The sequence below is a fragment of the Bufo gargarizans genome, chromosome 6 (assembly GCF_014858855.1).
Source record: "Bufo gargarizans isolate SCDJY-AF-19 chromosome 6, ASM1485885v1, whole genome shotgun sequence".
Taxonomy (NCBI): Eukaryota; Metazoa; Chordata; class Amphibia; order Anura; family Bufonidae; genus Bufo; species Bufo gargarizans.
Genome location: NC_058085.1, coordinates 156652997 through 156671985, shown reverse-complemented (window position 1 = coordinate 156671985; position 18989 = coordinate 156652997). Strand labels below are relative to the sequence as shown.

Here is an 18989-nt window from a genome sequence, read left to right as displayed (position 1 = left end):
GCGGCCGGAATAAAACTACAAACAGCCTGCCGGAGAAGGCTGCCACTAGTGTGAAGGTAGCCTTACTAAATCTGCTCCACTGAGTCTATGTGGTTCTGCTGTGTTCAGGAACAAGTTGTTTTCTGATGGAGATTTCCATTGCATGGAACTAATTGTTTTCAGCACTATGGAAAAAAATTGATTATCGCTAAAGTGTACCTTAAAAACATCTTCTATGCATAGTGACATAACAGAGGCTTTGATTGGTGGGGGTCCAGATGCCCCCACCATTTGCTAAAATGAGGGTGTAGAAACACTCGCTTGAAGTACACCTAATATAGGCATTTTTCAGGTTAAAAAATGACCCCCATTATGTCTATATCCATTTACCTTTTGCATGATGTGTTCTATAAATTGGTCAAAATGAGTTTATATGTATTCATTCATTATCTCTAGAGTATGACATTCTCCATTCTGTCTGTTTGTGGAACTGTAAGTACCAGCATGTCAGTAGTGCTAATATATCAATGCATGAGAGTAGAATGCATTGTAGCAGTTGCATGTGGCAAGCTTTCATACTGTATATTCAGATATTCAAGGCCATACAGTAGACAGTTGTGTAATGACTAACGATTTAGTAACTGATGTGAGCTTATCTGCACATTATACTATAAGTGAGGTAGTGTACTTAGTAAAAGGGGCGGGTGCCGGTAGTGGTGATACTGGTTAAACAGGCTTTACCTTGCCGGTACTGTCCTGAAGTAACACAGGACTGAGCACACTTGTTCATTTGCACTGTAGACATGGAAGGGCACAATGCCTCAGTCATTCTTCTGCAGGCATATGACTTTGAAAAAAGGTTTGATGACCAAGAAGCCATTCAGTGGATGCAGGAGAACTGGTAAGTGATTATATGGATGGGTCTGAACCATATACTCTATATTTAAGCTTAGCCATTTATTAACATAATTTTCTATTTCCATGTTAACTTAACGTTAACTCCTAGTTATGAGAATTACCTGCAGTCCTGGTATTAGCCTTGTATTATATTGGTTAAATTCTGAAGTGTACCCTAGGTTCTCCAGCAAAGGTTAATAAAATTATAGTCACCATCCAGTTCTTGACTAGACAGTCATTCTGGGCTCCCACTACTACTAGTATTGAGCCAATTAATACCGAATTTCAGGGAAAATTCAATTTGCCGCGAATCAAAAATTCCTCGTGCTTTGCTATATAGCGAATCTATTTTCCCTGAATGGCGATAAAAAATGTAAAAAAAAAAAATCATATTTACCTCCTCCATTTGAGCACAAAGAACCGGCCTCTGCCATCTTGATTGAAGATCTCGCACAAAATCCCATGCGTGGTGCCGTATGACGTCACCATAGCGGACAACGTGATGACGTTATCATGGGCCGTGCGAGATTTTGTGCTAGAGCTTTAATCAAGATGCGGCAGCTGGCTCTTCCCAATCAAACGGAGGAGGTAAGTATGATTTTTTATTTTATTTTACACTGTGTTATTAATGTCAGATGTTGTGATCAGCTATGAAGGTGGCAAATGAGGGGTACAATGATGGGACGCGGCGCACCCACTACTTACAAAGAAATGCGCTTTGTGAAGTAATTCGTCACAAAGCTAATTTTTTTTTTTATTCGGTAAAGCAGCCAAATCCAATTTTTCAATACTTCACTCATCTCTACAACTCACCTAGCCTCCATTTTCTTTGTGGATGTTCTCTCTTCTGACCCGTTGCTTCAGAGTGGGGTGGACGAGCATACACTGGTGGGTGATGTCACTCTCTGTGACATTCTCCGGACTGTTCTGACTTCTACTACCAGATATCAACACAGTGTGGGGGAATATCTCATAGTACTGCACTTCCCCCATAATTCTATTACCTTATTCCTTAGTTCTATATGATTTTTAACAAGCCGGTTGATGCGACCACCATTATAGTCCCCACAAGGAATGAGTCTAAACAGCAGGGAAATATTTGTGATTATGCATCGACTATGTCTCCGTAGTTGCCAATCAGGGGTTTAGAAATGGGGGGCGACAGTTCTTGCAGGAGTAGTAATGGTGACCGTACAAGAAATAAATATAATAAAGAGAGAAATGAAGACTTGACATACGAGGGCAACTAAAAGATTGTCATGCACTTATGTATTTAATTCATAATGTTGTGCAGTCAGCATGACTGTCCTGTAACATCATAGAAGGCATAAGGAGGCTATGGGTGTGTAAGCAAGGGTGTGAAAGGGTGCAGTGAATTCAAAGGTGGAGGAACAGGCCTTAGACTGAATCATCTTTCCCACCATTTTTTATAACATCACTGTGCAGTACGTAGGGATGTATATCAAGATTTTTGTAGAAAATATTTTTAAATCGTTCATTGACTTTAACATGTTTGTCTTCACCTCTATGAATTATGTGAATAATGGCTCTTGTGCATGGCCATATTGGTATGTGTCTACAAAGGTGTGGACAGGTTTTCATAATGGTCCATGAGGAGTTCAATGGAGCCTGGAAGACGGAGCTCTGTGCGCTGCTATACGGGCTCAGTGCCCAGTGCATGAGCCATAAAACATATATAACTCTAAGGCTAGTTTCACACCTGTAGTAAAGCTATACGGCAGGCTATTCTGGCAGAGGACCACCAGACTCCTTTGACTATAATGGGATCCAGAAGGTCTCTGGTATGAGTGCCGGATTTCGGCCAGACAAAAACTGGTGCTGCCGGATAGCCTTACCGCATGTGTGAAAGTAGTCTTAAAGGGGTCATCTGACCCCTGAAATGCCCCCCCCCCCCATATGCCCGGGCCCCTCAAACACATCCAGTGTCAGGGGGAGCAGCCCATAGCAGGCGGTGACGGAAACAAGCCTCCCTAGAATCGCAGGTGACGCTAGGGAGGCTCATCCACATCACCGCCTGCTGTTGGCTGCCCCCCGATGCCGGATGTTTTAATCCGCGCAACGGGGAGATGCAGCAGCGGCAGTGCCAGCATCGGGAGCGATGCTGTTGCCGGAGAGCGAGGTAAGTACATTGTGTGTGAGGATCCTGGGCAGTGGGTGGGGGGGGGGGGGATTTCAGGGGTCGGATAACCCCTTTAAATGAAAGCAATATTATATATGATGGATTTGTAAAAACATAATATATTGTTGCTCCCCAAACAGATGCAAACAAGCCATCTGTTATAAAACAAGAACTCTCAGAATGTGGCATGCTGGGATTTGTAGTTTTACAACAGAAAGCAGCAGGTTGGAGACCAGTGGTAGAATTTTGCCATGAAAAATGATTGAAATACAGCAGTCTTCTCTATCATTGAATTATAGCAGCATCAGAGAAAGTGACTCTTTTCAGGAAATTCCTGACTGACAAATTCCATCCACTCCCATAGTTCTGAGAATGCTCTAGAATATTCTGTAGCATACGTCTTCTGGGTACAAAGATCTCTTCCATTGTGCCATTCAGATTTTCACTGTTGAATTTGCCTATTTAAATGTGTACACAGCAGCTTTCACTAGCAATGCGTCATATATTTGCCAGGTGACTGGCACAGTTGGTTCTTGGTATATTCATATTCATATGAGTATGCTGGCAATAGATGTATAGTTCCCTGTTCTGTGCAAGGATCCTGTAGGGCAAATTTAACAAGCCCTGCACTCCAGAACTCTGGCTTAAAAATCTCGCAAAATAGGGCTTTGCAACTTTTTGCACGAAAATTTTGCAACTTTTTGAATTTTTACGCCACTCACTCCAGAATACAAGAATACTATGAGGCCTCATGTACATGACCATAGTTTGGAATGTGTGCTGTATTATGTGATGCTGAGTTCTATGGGCCCAAAATGTTACCTTCATTTTTGGAACTTTTTGGACATTTTTCTAATTAATTCATATGGAATTTGCTTTGCTTTATTGCTTCGAGAGGAAGTTATGGTGGCTTAGGGTGAATTCACAATGCGCTTGCATAGTAGATTAGAAGTATAAATTGGGAGGATTTTCTGCCGGCTGCCTCTGACATATGTCATAGTATAAGCAGACACTGGCGTATGTTGCACATAAGTTGCCATGTTGAAAATAATATATAGTATGCAGTATACTTTTTATTAATGAAGTCTCCATATAGAACAGTGTTTTCAGCAACACCATTCTATACAGCAAAAAAAAAGGTATCCTGATACAAGACCAACAGAGGCCAAAAAGACACTCTATTAGTCTTTGTTGGGTGAATAGGGGCCTATAGATACATTTGTACGTACATGCCTCCCACGTACATAAGCCAAACGTACACTGAAAATGTGGGGTGAATATACCCTTACAGGGGTCTATACAGAGGTTCATGGACTCTCAATGGGCTTTACCATGTGCATAAGCCCTAAAGCTGGAGCTTCATGCATACTTGTGCTGGCCAATGAGAAATGTCTTGTGATGTTACAGACTTACAATTAATAAAGTGGGAGGGAAGAAAGTTGAACAAAATCTTTCAGGGCTCTAAATATTGTAGCCGTTGTGTTGCATCAGGTATAAAATTGTGCCTCAGCCTTACATGACACATAGGGGAAATGTTATCAAAACTGGTATAAAAGGTAAACTGGCTTAGTATCCCATAGCAACCAATCAGATTCCACCTTTCCTTTTTCAGCGCTCCTCTGATAAATGAAAGGGTCACTCTGATTGGTTGCTATGGGCAGCTAAACCAGTGTTCCTTTGCCCCAGTTTTGATAACTCAATCCCCTAGTCTTGTAGCAAACATGTTCTGCTTCAATTCTGCATCAATAAACATATTGAGCAATGACATGGACACTCCCAAATAACAGATTTATATATATACATTTTTATAAAGCTGACTTTACTTATCTGAAGACTATGGGGGGATTTATCAAAAGTGGTGTAAAGGAAAACTGGCTTAGTTGCCCATAGCAACCAATCAGATCCCACCTTTCATTTTTCACAACTCCTTTGGAAAATGAAAGGTAGAATCTGATTGGCTGCTATGAGCAACTAAGCCAGTTTTCCTTTTAAACCAGTTCTGATATACGGCATCTCCTCCTATGTGTTAGTATTGTAGCTCTGCGTACACAAATAATGCACATGTTCCAGATAAATAAGATAATAGATGATATGTTGAATGAGATATTATATAGTATATCATCCATATACCAATGTGCCCACAACAACTATCACCACATGCACATAATAGAGCTGGGTGCAGCTATAAGACTCTGTACAGTATCCTATTATAGAATAAGGCCTTATATATCATACATCTTATACAGAGGCTTGTTGTGATACCCGTAGACTTCTATGAGACACAACTGTACCTTTGCATATAACTGCTTTGGAGAGAATAGCTCCATGATACGATAATGTGCAGGAAATAGAACAGTTGTGGTGGAAGAAACTAAGAATGTGTCGCCATCTGGTTGTCAACTAATGATTTCAACCAACTTTGAGTGCTAAAAATGTCCAGTGGTGCAAAAACTCTTGCTCCTCTGGCCGTTTCTAAGCCTTGCACATGCCTAAAAGCATTTTTACTATATGTTAAAAATGGACCTGAATTGGAGTTCAATCTTCTGAAGATCATATTGAATATGGTTTGCTTTATTTTACCCTCTGATGCTCTTGTATTCAGTTCTAGTTTTCGCTTTGACTTTTGTAACCAATGCTCTTCTCTTACAGGAGTAAGTCCTTCTTTTTCTCACTTCTATACGCTGCTGTGATATTTGGAGCACAGCGTGTCATGAAACAAAGGAGAGGGTTTGAACTGCGCAGGCCTTTGGTCCTTTGGTCCTTTACCCTTGCAATATTCAGGTGAGTTGTTTTTTGGATGTTGATGTCCATGATTTGTCTTACAATGAACTGATGATGTTCCCTTCCAGCCCATGTCTATCTGATACTTGTAATGTATTCCAGATAATCCATTATGGAGCTGCATTAGTGTTCGGTATTTCACAATCACTCCTGCTCTTGCCCCTATTGACTTACAATGGACCTCTGTGTATAGATTTTCTTTGAAGTCAGCTGGCTTCAGGGCAGGTGTAGAGAATTTCTGTTTGACATCATGATGGAAACCATGATGGAAAACCACTTATTATAGTCAATAGGATCCATCAGATGCCATTGTAATTTATATTGTTACTTTATAGACATAAAAAAATGAAAATAACAGAAAAATAGAAATAATAGTACAGATGTGAACCCAGCCTTTAGGGGTCTGTTGGGTTTCTGTCATGGTTTCTATAATTTTACTGGAAAATATTGTGCAGTTTTTTCTAGCTTCATTATAGAGTCTGAGAGGAAGGTACCAAAGATGTGAATCCAACCTAACAGTTAAGTGCACAGAGCCTGTACTGTAGTTAATAGAGCTGCACAGCCTCTATACATGGCCATGTAGACTGTCGGGTGGTATACGTATGGAGATAGGCAATGCTTATAGGTGAGAATAGCTCTATACACATCAGACTGGCCCACCCGAGTATCAGAGGACCCTCCCGTGGGTCCAGGCTTTGATACCATAGTGGATCTAAAGGCTCAGTAGAAAACAACCCATTTGAGGCTGCCTTTGGAGCCACTTACCCCTGGCAGAGAAGTCCTCCATTCTCCATATGAAAATAAAGACATTCGGAGTTATAGTAGAGGCCTGTGCTTTTGGTTTCAAGTCATTGTGTTATCTGAGAGTCTTGTTCTGGATATTGACTGTCCTGTATGCTGCACCCAGTGGAAACCTACACGTTTTGTTTCACAACTCATTGCCTTACTATATTGTTCTGAGACAAAAGATCCAGATAAATAATTTAGTGGTGCTGTCTGTCTTTTAGAGTACAACATATGTTCAGTGCAACAATGATAGTGAGGTGTAGCGACAGTATCCCAGGAATAATTATCATTGGTCACAATCAGCTTTAACTTTTTAGGATGTAATGGTCACAGGATGATTTCATTATCAAGTGTATTGCAATATACATGTTAAAATTCTTTAAAAATTGTATCAGCTGTCATTGGTCCAACAATCCAACAATTCAACCATCCTAGCACTCAATGATCAAATTGCTTTGTTTTTGTTTTTTACTTCCATTGGATAAAATCTGCCCTGGTTATGTGATGAACACCTAGATGCATGGCTTTTTAGGGTGCATGTCCACGCAAATACTACCTGCAGCAGCAGCAAGACACTACAGGATGATTGATGATGGGGTCCCTGCGGTGACTTTGAAAGGGCAGGTCCCTAGGGAAAGAGGGTAAAGGCTAGCCTGATTCTAGCCTAGACGTCATCTCAGCCACCAGATGCATCTATAATAATAAACTAGGTACTTTGTTACATAATCTATCCAGGTTTTTACATGAACATAAGTTGTCTGAGATGCTGTATGCTGAATTTCTATATGTAGTGTAGTGAGTCTACTGTGCCACTTGTGCAGGGGCTGTGGGACTAGGGACCCACCGTGCTCAGGGGCCCACCCAAGGATTCCCTAGTTCCCCTGCGGGCTAGTCTGAGCCTGAGGACCAAACAGAATACTCCTAAAAAGAAAAATGAGAATGTTTCTTACTAAATGTTTTTTTTTTATATATTTAAATTCGTCCTTTTGGTACATTGCTAGGGTAAGTCATGCTGATCTATCAATAGCAAAGGACAGCAACCCCTTTAGGTTTCTCCCTCCACAGAAGCACTTGTTACTCTGTACTGTGAAGGTGCTGACTGATGAGCATGTTGGCAATCTCTGTACAGCGCTGAAGTATATGATGGTGGCTATATAAGCACAACATATGAACAAGAATGGCTGAATGGATGATGTGACTCTTGCTTTTAATATTCTGTTTTCAGTATCATTGGGGCAATCCGCACTGGTTGGTACATGTGCAACATACTCCTTTCCAATGGGTTCAAGCAATCTGTCTGTGACCGCGGTTTTTATATTGGGCCTGTTAGCAAGTTTTGGGCATACGCCTTCGCCCTCAGTAAAGTTCCTGAGCTTGGTAAGTTCATGGCTTTTAAGTCAGTGGTAAAATGATCTTTCTCATCAGACCTTTTTACTCCTCTAAATGTGCTTTTCATTCCCAAAAATTATGCTGATGGAAAGAAAAGCAAGTACAGATGTAGCAGCTCTAGACTTGAAAGACCACTGAAAAAGTAAATTCTACGTTTCTTTGCATTGTTTGCTTAACACTTTAGAAATCAAGATGAGGACTGCTACATCTGTAACTGCGAGTTTAAAGTGGATGACTTCTAGAGCCCAGTCAAGCTGAACACCACTTCAGAGTAAAAACTTGTAGGCTCGTGACTATATAGTATTTCCACAGAGACTGTGTACTGTACATGGGGGTTGATCTCGATCTCGATCACATTCCATCATTAGGAATGTATCAAATGTGGAAAACAACATAGTCATAGCAGCCATAAAGGTCATCACCCTGAGCATACGGGCAAAGTAAGTAAGAACTTAAAAAAATGATGAATCATGAAAAAAAAAAGATGACAAATATGTGATTTTACTCAGACATCATAAAAATGGCTTGCTTTATTCTAAAGATGGGGGGTGTTATATCATTTGATGTCTCAGAAAGCAAAGTGCTACATTATTTGAAGAATGCAGACAGACCAGTCAATCAAGACCATCAAAACTGGCATTGATCTAGGGTGAAACAAATGAAATAAAAACAAACATTTCTTGTATTTCTACGTTAAGGTTGGTTGACTTTAAGGGATGCACAATCTACTCTGCTCCCAGGGCCACATTTTCAGCATGAACCAATCACAAGGGCTGTATTAGTACTTAAAGGGACATTACCATCTGAGAAATTTCTGGCCTATTGAAAATATATGCTACAGATATCCGATGAAATGTTTACACTTTTAGGATTCCTACTTTACAAAGGAAAAGACCACGCATGCATCTCTTCATCCTGATCCTCATATATTGATGAAATGAGCCAAGTGTTTCTCTACTCCCATGAACTACAATGAAAATTGCATGGCCCCGACTCCTCCTCATCTACTTCTTTCTAAAGTTTCACATAGGGGTCAGGTGACCCCTCTGTGACAATATATACTGGCATCTCTGCTTCATTGCCGTGTGCCTCTCCTCTTATCTGTGACCAGATGGCTGGAAGCCACACAGAATGCCATTGCGGGCCACATGTGGCCGCCAGGCTGCAGGTTGTGAACCCTTGCTTGAAAGTTAATCTTGTACTTAAAGGGGTTGTCTGACCTAGTAGCCAACAACCCCAGTGGTCAAAAGCTATGTCCCACCACCTGTCCGTAGTCCCATAGTTATAGTGCCACTGTCTCGTTCCAAACCAGATTGGAAGTGGTCATCACCACATGACCTTGAAGGGCATGTCACTAGCACTCCACTAGCAGTCATGTGAAGTGCCATCCTAGCACATTTGTGTCACTCAGGAGTGTGTCACTCAGGAGCTAAAAGTAAGGGGTTGCCGAGAACCAGCATCATAATCATTACAGCACAGGTCTTGAAAAGAGTCAAATCTACCTGAGAAGAGTCAGAGTTATTCATAAGCTCTTGTTCCCTCCACCCATCTGGTGATGATTGGCAGTTCTCTTCTAGGGAGAAAACTGTCAGTCATCACCAGATGGGTGGGGAGAGCAGTGGCTTATGGATAACTCTTACTCTTCTCCGGTAGATTTGACTCTTTTCAAGGCCTATACTGCAATAGTTATAATGCTGGTTCTCGTCAACCACTTACTTTCAGCTCATTAATGACACACCACTGAAATCAGTGCATCTGTCATAACTTTATGCTGCTCTGAGTGGGGGCAGCATAGCGTTGATGACAGGTTCCCTTTAAACAAATCACAGGGGTTGCTTGTAAGTAGCCCATTCTATATTATGCTACCCCCCACCACACAACAATGATTTTGCTACTCAGAGAAAAACGTGATTTATACTAAAATGAGCACGCTGATTGCAAATATGAACTCAAAATATGCTTGACACGTCAAGATTTTAACCCCTTAAGGACCCTAGAATTTTCCATTTTTGCATTTTCGTTTTTCACTTCCCACCTTCCCATAGTCATATCTTTTTTATTTTTCCATTCACATAGCCTTATGAGGGCTTATTTTTTGCGGGACAAGTTGTACTTTCTAATGGCACCATTTACTGTTGCATACCATGTAGTAGGAAGCGGGGAAAAAAATCCAAATGGGGTAGAATTAGAAAAAAACGCAATTCTGATAAAGGTTTTTCTTTTTTACACTGTACACTATGCAGTAAAATTGACCTGTTATCTTTATTCTACAGGTCAGTACCCTTTTTCTTGTGTTTTAATACTGAAAAAATAATTAAAACCTTTGAGGAAAAAACTATTTCCTGACCCCTATAACTTTTTTGTAGTTATGTGTACGGGGCTGATCTGTTCTTTTTAGTGATACCCATTTGAAGTGTGTGCAACTTTTTGATCACTTAAAAAAAAAAAAAACTTATTGGGTAGTTGAAGTGACAAAATATGGCAAATTGGCAGTTTTTATTTTTTTTCCCATTACACCATTTGCCGTATGCCATTAATATTGTTATATTTTAATAGTATGGGCATTTTTGCACGCGGCGATGCCCATGATGTTTATTTTTTTTATTGTTTAAATATTTTTATTTTAAGGAAAGTGGGGGTTTTATTTGCAAAAACTTTTTTTAAGTCACCTTGGGTGACAATAACTGGCAATCATTAGATTGCCTATTGTGTTCATTGATGTCTATATAGACACCATTGAACACTTCATTTGTACTATACTAATACAATGCTACCACCTAGTGATGTATTGGTATAGTCATCTAATAAGCACCGAAGCCTGCTTGAGGCTTCAGCCTATTAGATCAATGTAACAGGTTCCCCGATCTCAGCTGGGGAACGCTGTTACTGGAGCAGAAATGAGCGACTTCCACTTCCGGACTGCACAGATGCCGTGGTCACATTTGACCACGCATCTGAAAGGAAAAATGTATACGATCAGCCTTATGGCTGATCGCATACATGTGCTGTGGGTCTCTGATATTTAAAATAGTAGAAACCCGGCGGCTATGGTGCCCGCTGCACGTGCGAGAGGGTGCCATGTTTGAGGACTGGACTTCCGCCGTACATGTACCGCGGAGGTTCTTAAAGGGTTAAATACATGCAAAGCCTGCGTCTTGAATCTTAGGATGCATTTGTGCTAGCAGTGCAGAACTTCCTTAGGAACAGACAAGCTGCAAACTATGCTGAATTAGTAGACAACATGCTTGCAGCATATGAACAACTTGGCTGCCGAATGTCATTGAAAGTGCATTTCTTACATTCCCATCTTGACTTTTTCCCACCCAATTTGGGACACGTAAGTGACGAACATGGAGAGCGGTTCCATAAAGATATTTCTACAAGGGAGAACAGGTATCAAGGCTGCTAGAATCCCAACATGATGGGGGACTACTACTGTTTTTTGCAACGGGAAAATATAACCGTTCACAAATGCAAAAGCAGATGCCTGAAGCACTTTTAACAGTACTGGGCCTTGCTCAAGTAAGACTTTTAAACTGAAAAATGAGACTTTTTGAAATTTTGTTATTCCATTACATTTTCATACACTGTTTACTATGCAAACTTTGATGTAGATCAGGTAATTGTTGGAGTAAAACTCGTTCTGTCAAAAATTGTTCAATGCTTTCTAAGTGCTTAATTCATTTAGGCATACTTGTGCATAGCAAAATTTTGTGAGTGTTACAATAATTCTGACTTCAGATTTGTAATCCACACACTCAATTTAGTGTAGGACAAATGGTTTTTGCCCAGTAGCAGACGAAAAGTTTTTTTTGTTGTTGCGTGGTTCTAAGAAAAACAGACAATGGGTTATGGGACCGTTCTGGTTGGTCAGCTCGCACACAAAAACATTGATTTGTAGATAGATCAGGTCGATTCTGCTACAATTTGTTTCGTTTATTAAATTATAGATTAACATTTTCTCCCTTTCTTCACAGGTGACACTTTGTTCATTGTCCTACGCAAGCAAAAGCTAATTTTCCTTCACTGGTATCATCACATCACTGTGTTGCTCTACTCTTGGTACACGTATAAAGATACGGTAGCTGGAGGAGGTTGGTTCATGACCATGAACTACACTGTCCATGCCTTCATGTATTCTTATTATACACTGCGTGCTGCAGGAATTCACGTGCCACGTCCATGTGCCATGTTCATCACATTCACCCAGATCTTACAAATGGTTATGGGCACTTTAGTCAATGTCCTTGTGTATAAATGGATGCAAAGTGGGATATGCTCAAGCAAATTGGAGAACATTTTCTGGTCAACGCTGATGTACTTAAGCTACTTTATTCTTTTCTGCAGCTTCTTTTATAATTCTTACATGAAACCCCCTAGAAAAAATAAGGGTGATTAACCTGAAATGAAATGCATTTCTACCAGCTAACATTTCCTAAAGTAAAATGTGACTAGGGACTACATATTATATTAATATATTGAGTAATGTTCTATACAATATTTGTCATATGCCTATTGCCAATTTTATAAGTAGATTCAGTAGTTTGGTGTGCCGTGATAGTTATCTTTAGAAATTCTCAGAATAGACCTACACCCACATATGCATCCTGCAGCTGAAAGTCGTGCCAGCAGTAAACAATGCCCAACAATTTATTTTTATATAGGTATTCATACATTTTAAAGTTTATTTTGTACCTTCTTCAGAATTTGACTGGTTAAGATACTGTCAGTGGAACACTACTACATATAAAACAAGAATAAGGCAGGAGCAAAGCTTTACATAGGGTTTATGAAGAATTTGTCAACAGCTCTGATGGTCCCTAAGACCACTTTATATGCAGCACATGTGTTTGTCTACTTATGCACACCCATACAGTAATTATATGTTTAAGTTTCATACATACATTGAGATCTATCGCTATTTGGACATGCATAGGCAGACAAGCACCTCTGCATTGTGCTCCCCAATGTCTCAGTTAGGCCTCATGCACAAGTCAGAAATTATATGGCTTCACATGGAGTCCCATGCAACTCTATGGCCCCTTTCACACGGGCGAGTTTTCCGTGCGGGTGCGATGCATGCGGTGAAAGTATTGCACCCGCACTGAATCCTGACCCATTAATTTCTATGGGGCTGTGCACATGAGTGGTGATTTTCACGCATCACTTGTGCGTTGAGTGAAAATCGCAGCATGCTCTATATTGTGCGATTTTCACGCGACGCAGGCCCCATAGAAGTGAATGGGGTGCGTGAAAATCGCATAGCATCCGCAAGCAAGTGCGGATGCGGTGCGATTTTCACGCACGGTTGCTAGGAGACGATCGGGATGGAGACCCGATCATTATTATTTTCCCTTATAACATGGTTATAAGGGAAAATAATAGCATTCTGAATACAGAATGCATAGTAAAACAGCGCTGGAGGGGTTAAAAAAAATAAAAAATAATTTAACTCACCTTAGTCCACTTGATTGCGAAGCCCGGCACCTCCTTCTGTATCCTTTGTTGAATAGGACCTGTGGTGAGCATTAAATACAGGTAAAGGACCTTTGATGACGTCACTCCGGTCATCACATGGTACGTCACATGATCTTTTACCATGGTGAATCATGGTAAAAGATCATGTGACGTACCATGTGATGACCGGAGTGACATCATCAAAGGTCCATTACCTGTATTTAATGCTCACCACAGGTCCTATTCAACAAAGGATACAGAAGGAGGTGCCGGGCTTCGCGATCAAGTGGACTAAGGTGAGTTAAAAATTTTTTTATTTTTTTTTAACCCCTCCAGCGCTAGTTTACTATGCATTCTGTATTCAGAATGCTATTATTTTCCCTTATAACCATGTTATAAGGGAAAATAATACAATCTACAGAACACTGAACGGGTTTGGGTACCAAACATGCGCAATTTTTTTCACGCGAGTGCAAAACGCAATACAATGTTTTGCATTCGCGCAGAAAAATCGCGGGTGTTCCCGCAACGCACCCGCCTCTTATCCGGGCCAAAAATATGATGCCCGTGTGAAAGAGGCCTATAACCTGGTGAATGTATATATGTCAAAAATATTTTCCCTAGAAGAGTAGCTCCATAATATGGCATTCGACATTACAAATGCTGACAATTATGTTTTTATGAAGACACATCATTGCTTACAGTCAAATAACACTGTTACATAACAATTCAGGTATTATATTGAATTAGGACAAAGGCCATAATGGTCATGTGACTTCTATCCAGTGGTTGGGGCAATGATGCTACTATATGATACTTAAGAATAGAGCAGTAGCTTACAGTTCCTTGGCCGTGGTGTAATATCTGTACTACTTCATAAGCTTCATGAGTCAATCACTTCACACTCTGTAGGAATTATCAAGAAGTACATTTGTATTCATTTGTATAGTAAGAGAGCTATGACCACATTAAACACCATCATAACCTCTTTACAGTACTAGTATTAGGTATTATTGGACTCTCTCAAGCACCAGGGCCCATATTCACCTTACTGCATAGTAGCTATATCATGATATATAATTGGCATTGTAGCTCTTGTCTTGAACCAATTATTTTTTCATATTCTGTATAGTGAGTGTACTAATATCTACTTATGTCAGCTCCTGTACTTTTTGAAGATGTATTTTGTAGACTTAAAGACTAGAGCAAAAAACTTTTTTTTCAATTGGTCTTTATTAAATATTTTCAGCCATTTTCCCAGCATAGCTGTTAGCTGTGTATTTGCAGGGTAGCAGTCCTGATCTGGGAACTTATCTGGCAGCTAATGTGAAGCCCTTATGTCTGTAGTCCTGACAGCACATAAACACTCATTATATCTCAATTCTGATAAGAATAATAAGTGTTTATGAGCTGTCAGGAGTTCAGACAGCTATCAGATCATTTTCCTGACTGGAAAAAGAAAGCACACTATACTGTAAATACACAGAAGATGACAGCTTTTCTGGGGAAATCTTTTTTTTTTTTTTTTAAATAAAGACCAATTGAAAAAAAAGATTTTTAGCCCAAAATAAGTAGAATGCAATAATAATAAAAAAACTCTTCTAAAAGTGTTCATAGCATTTAAATATCACTAATTTATTGAAAAATTGTAGTGTGCTGCTAACCCCTTTATACCATAATGTTAAGTAGATTTGTTAATCATAAAAGTATTTATTAACATGTTAAATACTAAATGGTGCTCAAAACTAGTGGAATAAACTTGTTCTATTTGTGAATTAAAGGGGTTGTCTTATTACGGATAACCATAAAGTAGTAACAGCAGCTGACCCCAAGCAGTGTAGTCCCCCTATGATGTTCCTATGCCCTAATAGGACATATAGACAGTGGTTATCTTCATGGGATAGCCCATACAAGTCTTCACTTGAGTTTTAAATGGAAAGGTTCCTTGGTATGATAACATTCACGTTTATTGCGCTTACCTGTTGCACACATTTTCCACGTAAAAAAAACGTACTATAAGGTTTTGCACAAAAAACTGTTGTCTCGTAGTCCAATATTGATCAGGTTTGTATCTATATAGGTTTGTATCTATATAGATTTATCATACAGATAGCATGTGGTACATGGACTTGGATCATATGTGAATAGATAGAAAACAGAAGAAATAAGTGGAGTATCCCAATGCCCAGTGAAAGTTTCCAGCTGGCATCCTATTATCTTTGTGCACAGCAATTCTTCAATGAAGAAATGGGTTTTCTCATGATCGACATATTTTATCACCATATTGTGAATTATCCCATTTTCTGATAGAGAATAATCAGTGCATTGGAATATGAATATGATAAGGTTGTTATTTATCAGGTAAATTGTATATATACAGTAGAGTAACAAATTTATTTTTTTGATCAGGAACTAATGCACAAATATGTCATACAAGCAAGTGCCCTTTATATTTGTGACATTAATTTAAAATAAAGGATTTTTTATGTTTTACAGCTTTGTGTCGTGTGGAATATATTTTTTGTATGTGTCCAATTAAACTGTCTTGGCCAATAAAGAAGATTCTCTAGTCACTGTGACAGGGATCAGTGCTATGTCCTAGTACAGCCACAGGATCCTCTTTTTCATGCCCTGCTGTGATATCGAATATAATTTCAGTGATGTATTGGGTTCACACATTGATTACAGATCAAAGCAGTTTGATTGTTACCGGAGTTCAATTTTGCTACAAAACACCTTGTTTCCTGCAATCTAGCCTCAACATGTGAACCCAGCCTAGGGGGACATATGAGGTGATTTATTTGCTAGAAAATGGGTGCTATTAATCCCTTCACTATACTTAACCTCTAGAGAGAACCTGTATTAATACTTTTCATGCCCTAGACCACCAGGGATCCTGACATGTACCCATTATAGCCCTAGTCTACCTGGAATTTAGACATCAACCCTTTACTGCCCTAGACCACCAGGGATACTTACATTAACCCCTTTACTGCCTAAACCCTCAGGGATTTTCACATTAACAACTTCAATACACTGAACCACCAAGACTATTGGCTTTGAACTCTTCATCACCTATTCTCATTAAGTGATGGAATATGGCAGCTGGGCCTCCACACTCCTGCAAATTCTCTCACTTGCATCCCTGTGAACCTATCTTAACATGCCGATTGCCACACCTGACATGCCAACTGCCACAGCCTTTTAATGATGCTTTCCACCCCTTTATTTCAAAACAAGTTATACTTGTTGGTGTATGGAATGTGATCTGAAGAAAAAGAGAGAAAAGTAGTAAGAATGAGTAAAGCAAACACATGTATACTATGTGATAATATCAAACTCTATATACAGTAAAAATACCTGACATACCTGCTGGGACTTAATTTGCGAGGAGTTACCTAGGCTAGGAGCTTCCAGTCTCGCAGTGCTTATATACTTATTTTAAATAGAATCTGTCTGCAGTTTTTCAACATCACGAGGTAAGGATTGCAGTTCAACCATTTTTGTGGAGCTTTTATCAGTACTGTAGTGTGAAAATGAAGTTTTATTCTGACAGATTCTGCTCCTGCAAATGCTCAGGAGACAGAGCTTCGCTGTGAAATGCTCTGTTCTCTGCATTGAGCTGCTTCACAACCCAACCAGGAGCTGTCACTGAGAGCAGAGGGGGGGGGGGGGGGTGGGACCGTGAATCAGCTCAATGCAGAGAGCACTTCACAGTGTAGCCCTGCCCTGGGCACTAGCAGGAGAAGAATCAAGAAGAATAAAACTTCATATTCACACTACCCCTTAATCTAAATGTTTCACAAAAGGTATGTTTGTCATGCTCATCCCTACCTAGTGTTATCAACAGTTGGCATGATCAAAACTGCTAACACATTCCCTTTAAAGGTAAACAAATAGTTAAACTTTTCATGTCTAGAACACTGACATAATGCATATCCAATTTTCAATGCCATTTATCTATTGCTGAATGTAAAATTCCAGTATAATCTTTACATACAAACAAAAGATTATACGAGTCAATATTGGGCAACTCCTTCATATTACAATTGAGTTCCTCACAAATCATGTAAAGCTGTCAGACTGAAGCTCGAAACCGATCCTGCATTGCTTCTGCAGGTGTGCATAGGTGTGTCACAATTTCTGGCACTTTGCCTGGAGCAAACTGTTCAAAGTCCTTTGCTCTTCGTGTAATAAAAAGAAATAGAGGAATATCAAATAAGGAGGGAATAGTCATATGGTCTACAGTCCACTACACCTTGTTAAACAGGCCTTTAGCTTCAGTCACACATTAGGTCACACAGACATACCTCCAATATTGACATGGTTACTAATTCTGTACTGATTAATATTATATCATACCTGATATAGACATGTTGTACAGTTCAAAAAATTCCCTTCTTAGATTCACACAGCCATTTGGTTAACTGGAAATCCTCTTCTTAGGCTAGATGTAGACAGCTATTCAATTTACATTCACAAAAAAGGGACATATTTCTCTCTGTGTGGACATCCATTTGGCGTCTGCACCCACACACATGAATAGTTGTCCTGTCCATGTGTACAACAGAGAACATACTGTTGTGTGAGTATAAAATAAGAGAAACATTGATCGCACATCCACATGCCAAGCATTGATCTATGAATGTGCTGAGAAGCATGTATAGCATGTGGATGTGAGATCCATTTTTCTATTTTTTTTTGTAATTTTATCAGTGTCTTTCTTTGGCCTCATGCACACGACCGTATGTATTTTGCGGTCCGCAAAAAAACGGATCCGTAAAGAATATTGATGACGTCCGTGTGCATGCCGTATTTTCCGGACAGAACATGTCCTATTATTGTCTGTAATGTGGACAATAATAGGACATGTTTTATTTTCTTGCGGAACGGAAATACGGATATACGGAAAGGCAATGCACATGGAGCACCTTCAGTTTTTTTTGCAGACTCATTGAAATTAATGGTTCCATATAGGGTCCGCAAAAAAAAAAAAAACGGAACGGACACGGAAAGAAAAACCATTCGTGTGCATGAGCCCTTTCATTCAGCCCATATGATTTTAATTAGCAGGAGACTGCATAAGTTCCCACAAGGGAGTTTTCTGTCCATATGCAACGTGTGTAGCGAACGCATAGCATCTGGACTGAATCCTGACCTATTGATTTCAATGGGTCTGTCATTTTTAACACATCATCTCTGTATTCAGGAAAAATCGGAGCATGCTCCATATTGTGCGTTTTTCTCACGGCTCTGGCTCCATAGATGTGAATGGAACTTACATAAAAAATGGTAGGCATCCGGATGCAATGCATTTTTCATTGATGGTTGCAGGAGATTTTTATTCAGTTTTTCTTCACGAGTGTGAAAAACGCATACAATCTGGACAGAAAAAATGAACACACTGGGGGAGAGTTAACAAAACTGGTAAAAAGGAAAACGAGTTTAGTTGCCCATAGCAACCAAACAGATTCTATCTTTCATTTTCCAAAGGAGCTCCTTTGCATCAGTTTTGATAAATCTCCCGCAGTGAATGCAATCACAAACAAAACTGATTACC

At 39.7% G+C, this 18989-nt stretch overlaps 1 protein-coding gene across 1 annotated transcript; it reads left to right on the top strand.

Annotated features, from left to right (window-relative positions):
• Positions 1 to 782: 782 nt before the first annotated feature.
• ELOVL3 (ELOVL fatty acid elongase 3) lies at positions 783 to 13022 on the top strand. The gene is made up of 4 exons (XM_044299135.1): positions 783 to 880; positions 5666 to 5797; positions 7809 to 7960; positions 11950 to 13022. The coding sequence occupies exons 1-4, from the start codon at positions 783 to 785 to the stop codon at positions 12369 to 12371; spliced, it is 804 nt and encodes a 267-aa protein (XP_044155070.1). The 3' UTR covers positions 12372 to 13022.
• Positions 13023 to 18989: the final 5967 nt, after the last annotated feature.

What these genes read in the sequence shown, in the direction of transcription:
- ELOVL3 (XM_044299135.1), top strand. Translation starts at nt 783, where the DNA reads ATGGAAGGGCACAATGCCTCAGTCATTCTTCTGCAGGCATATGACTTT. An exon ending in CAGTGGATGCAGGAGAACTG is followed by an intron (nt 881 to 5,665) that starts GTAAGTGATTAT and finishes CTTCTCTTACAG; the next exon opens with GAGTAAGTCCTTCTTTTTCT. An exon ending in TTTACCCTTGCAATATTCAG is followed by an intron (nt 5,798 to 7,808) that starts GTGAGTTGTTTT and finishes TTCTGTTTTCAG; the next exon opens with TATCATTGGGGCAATCCGCA.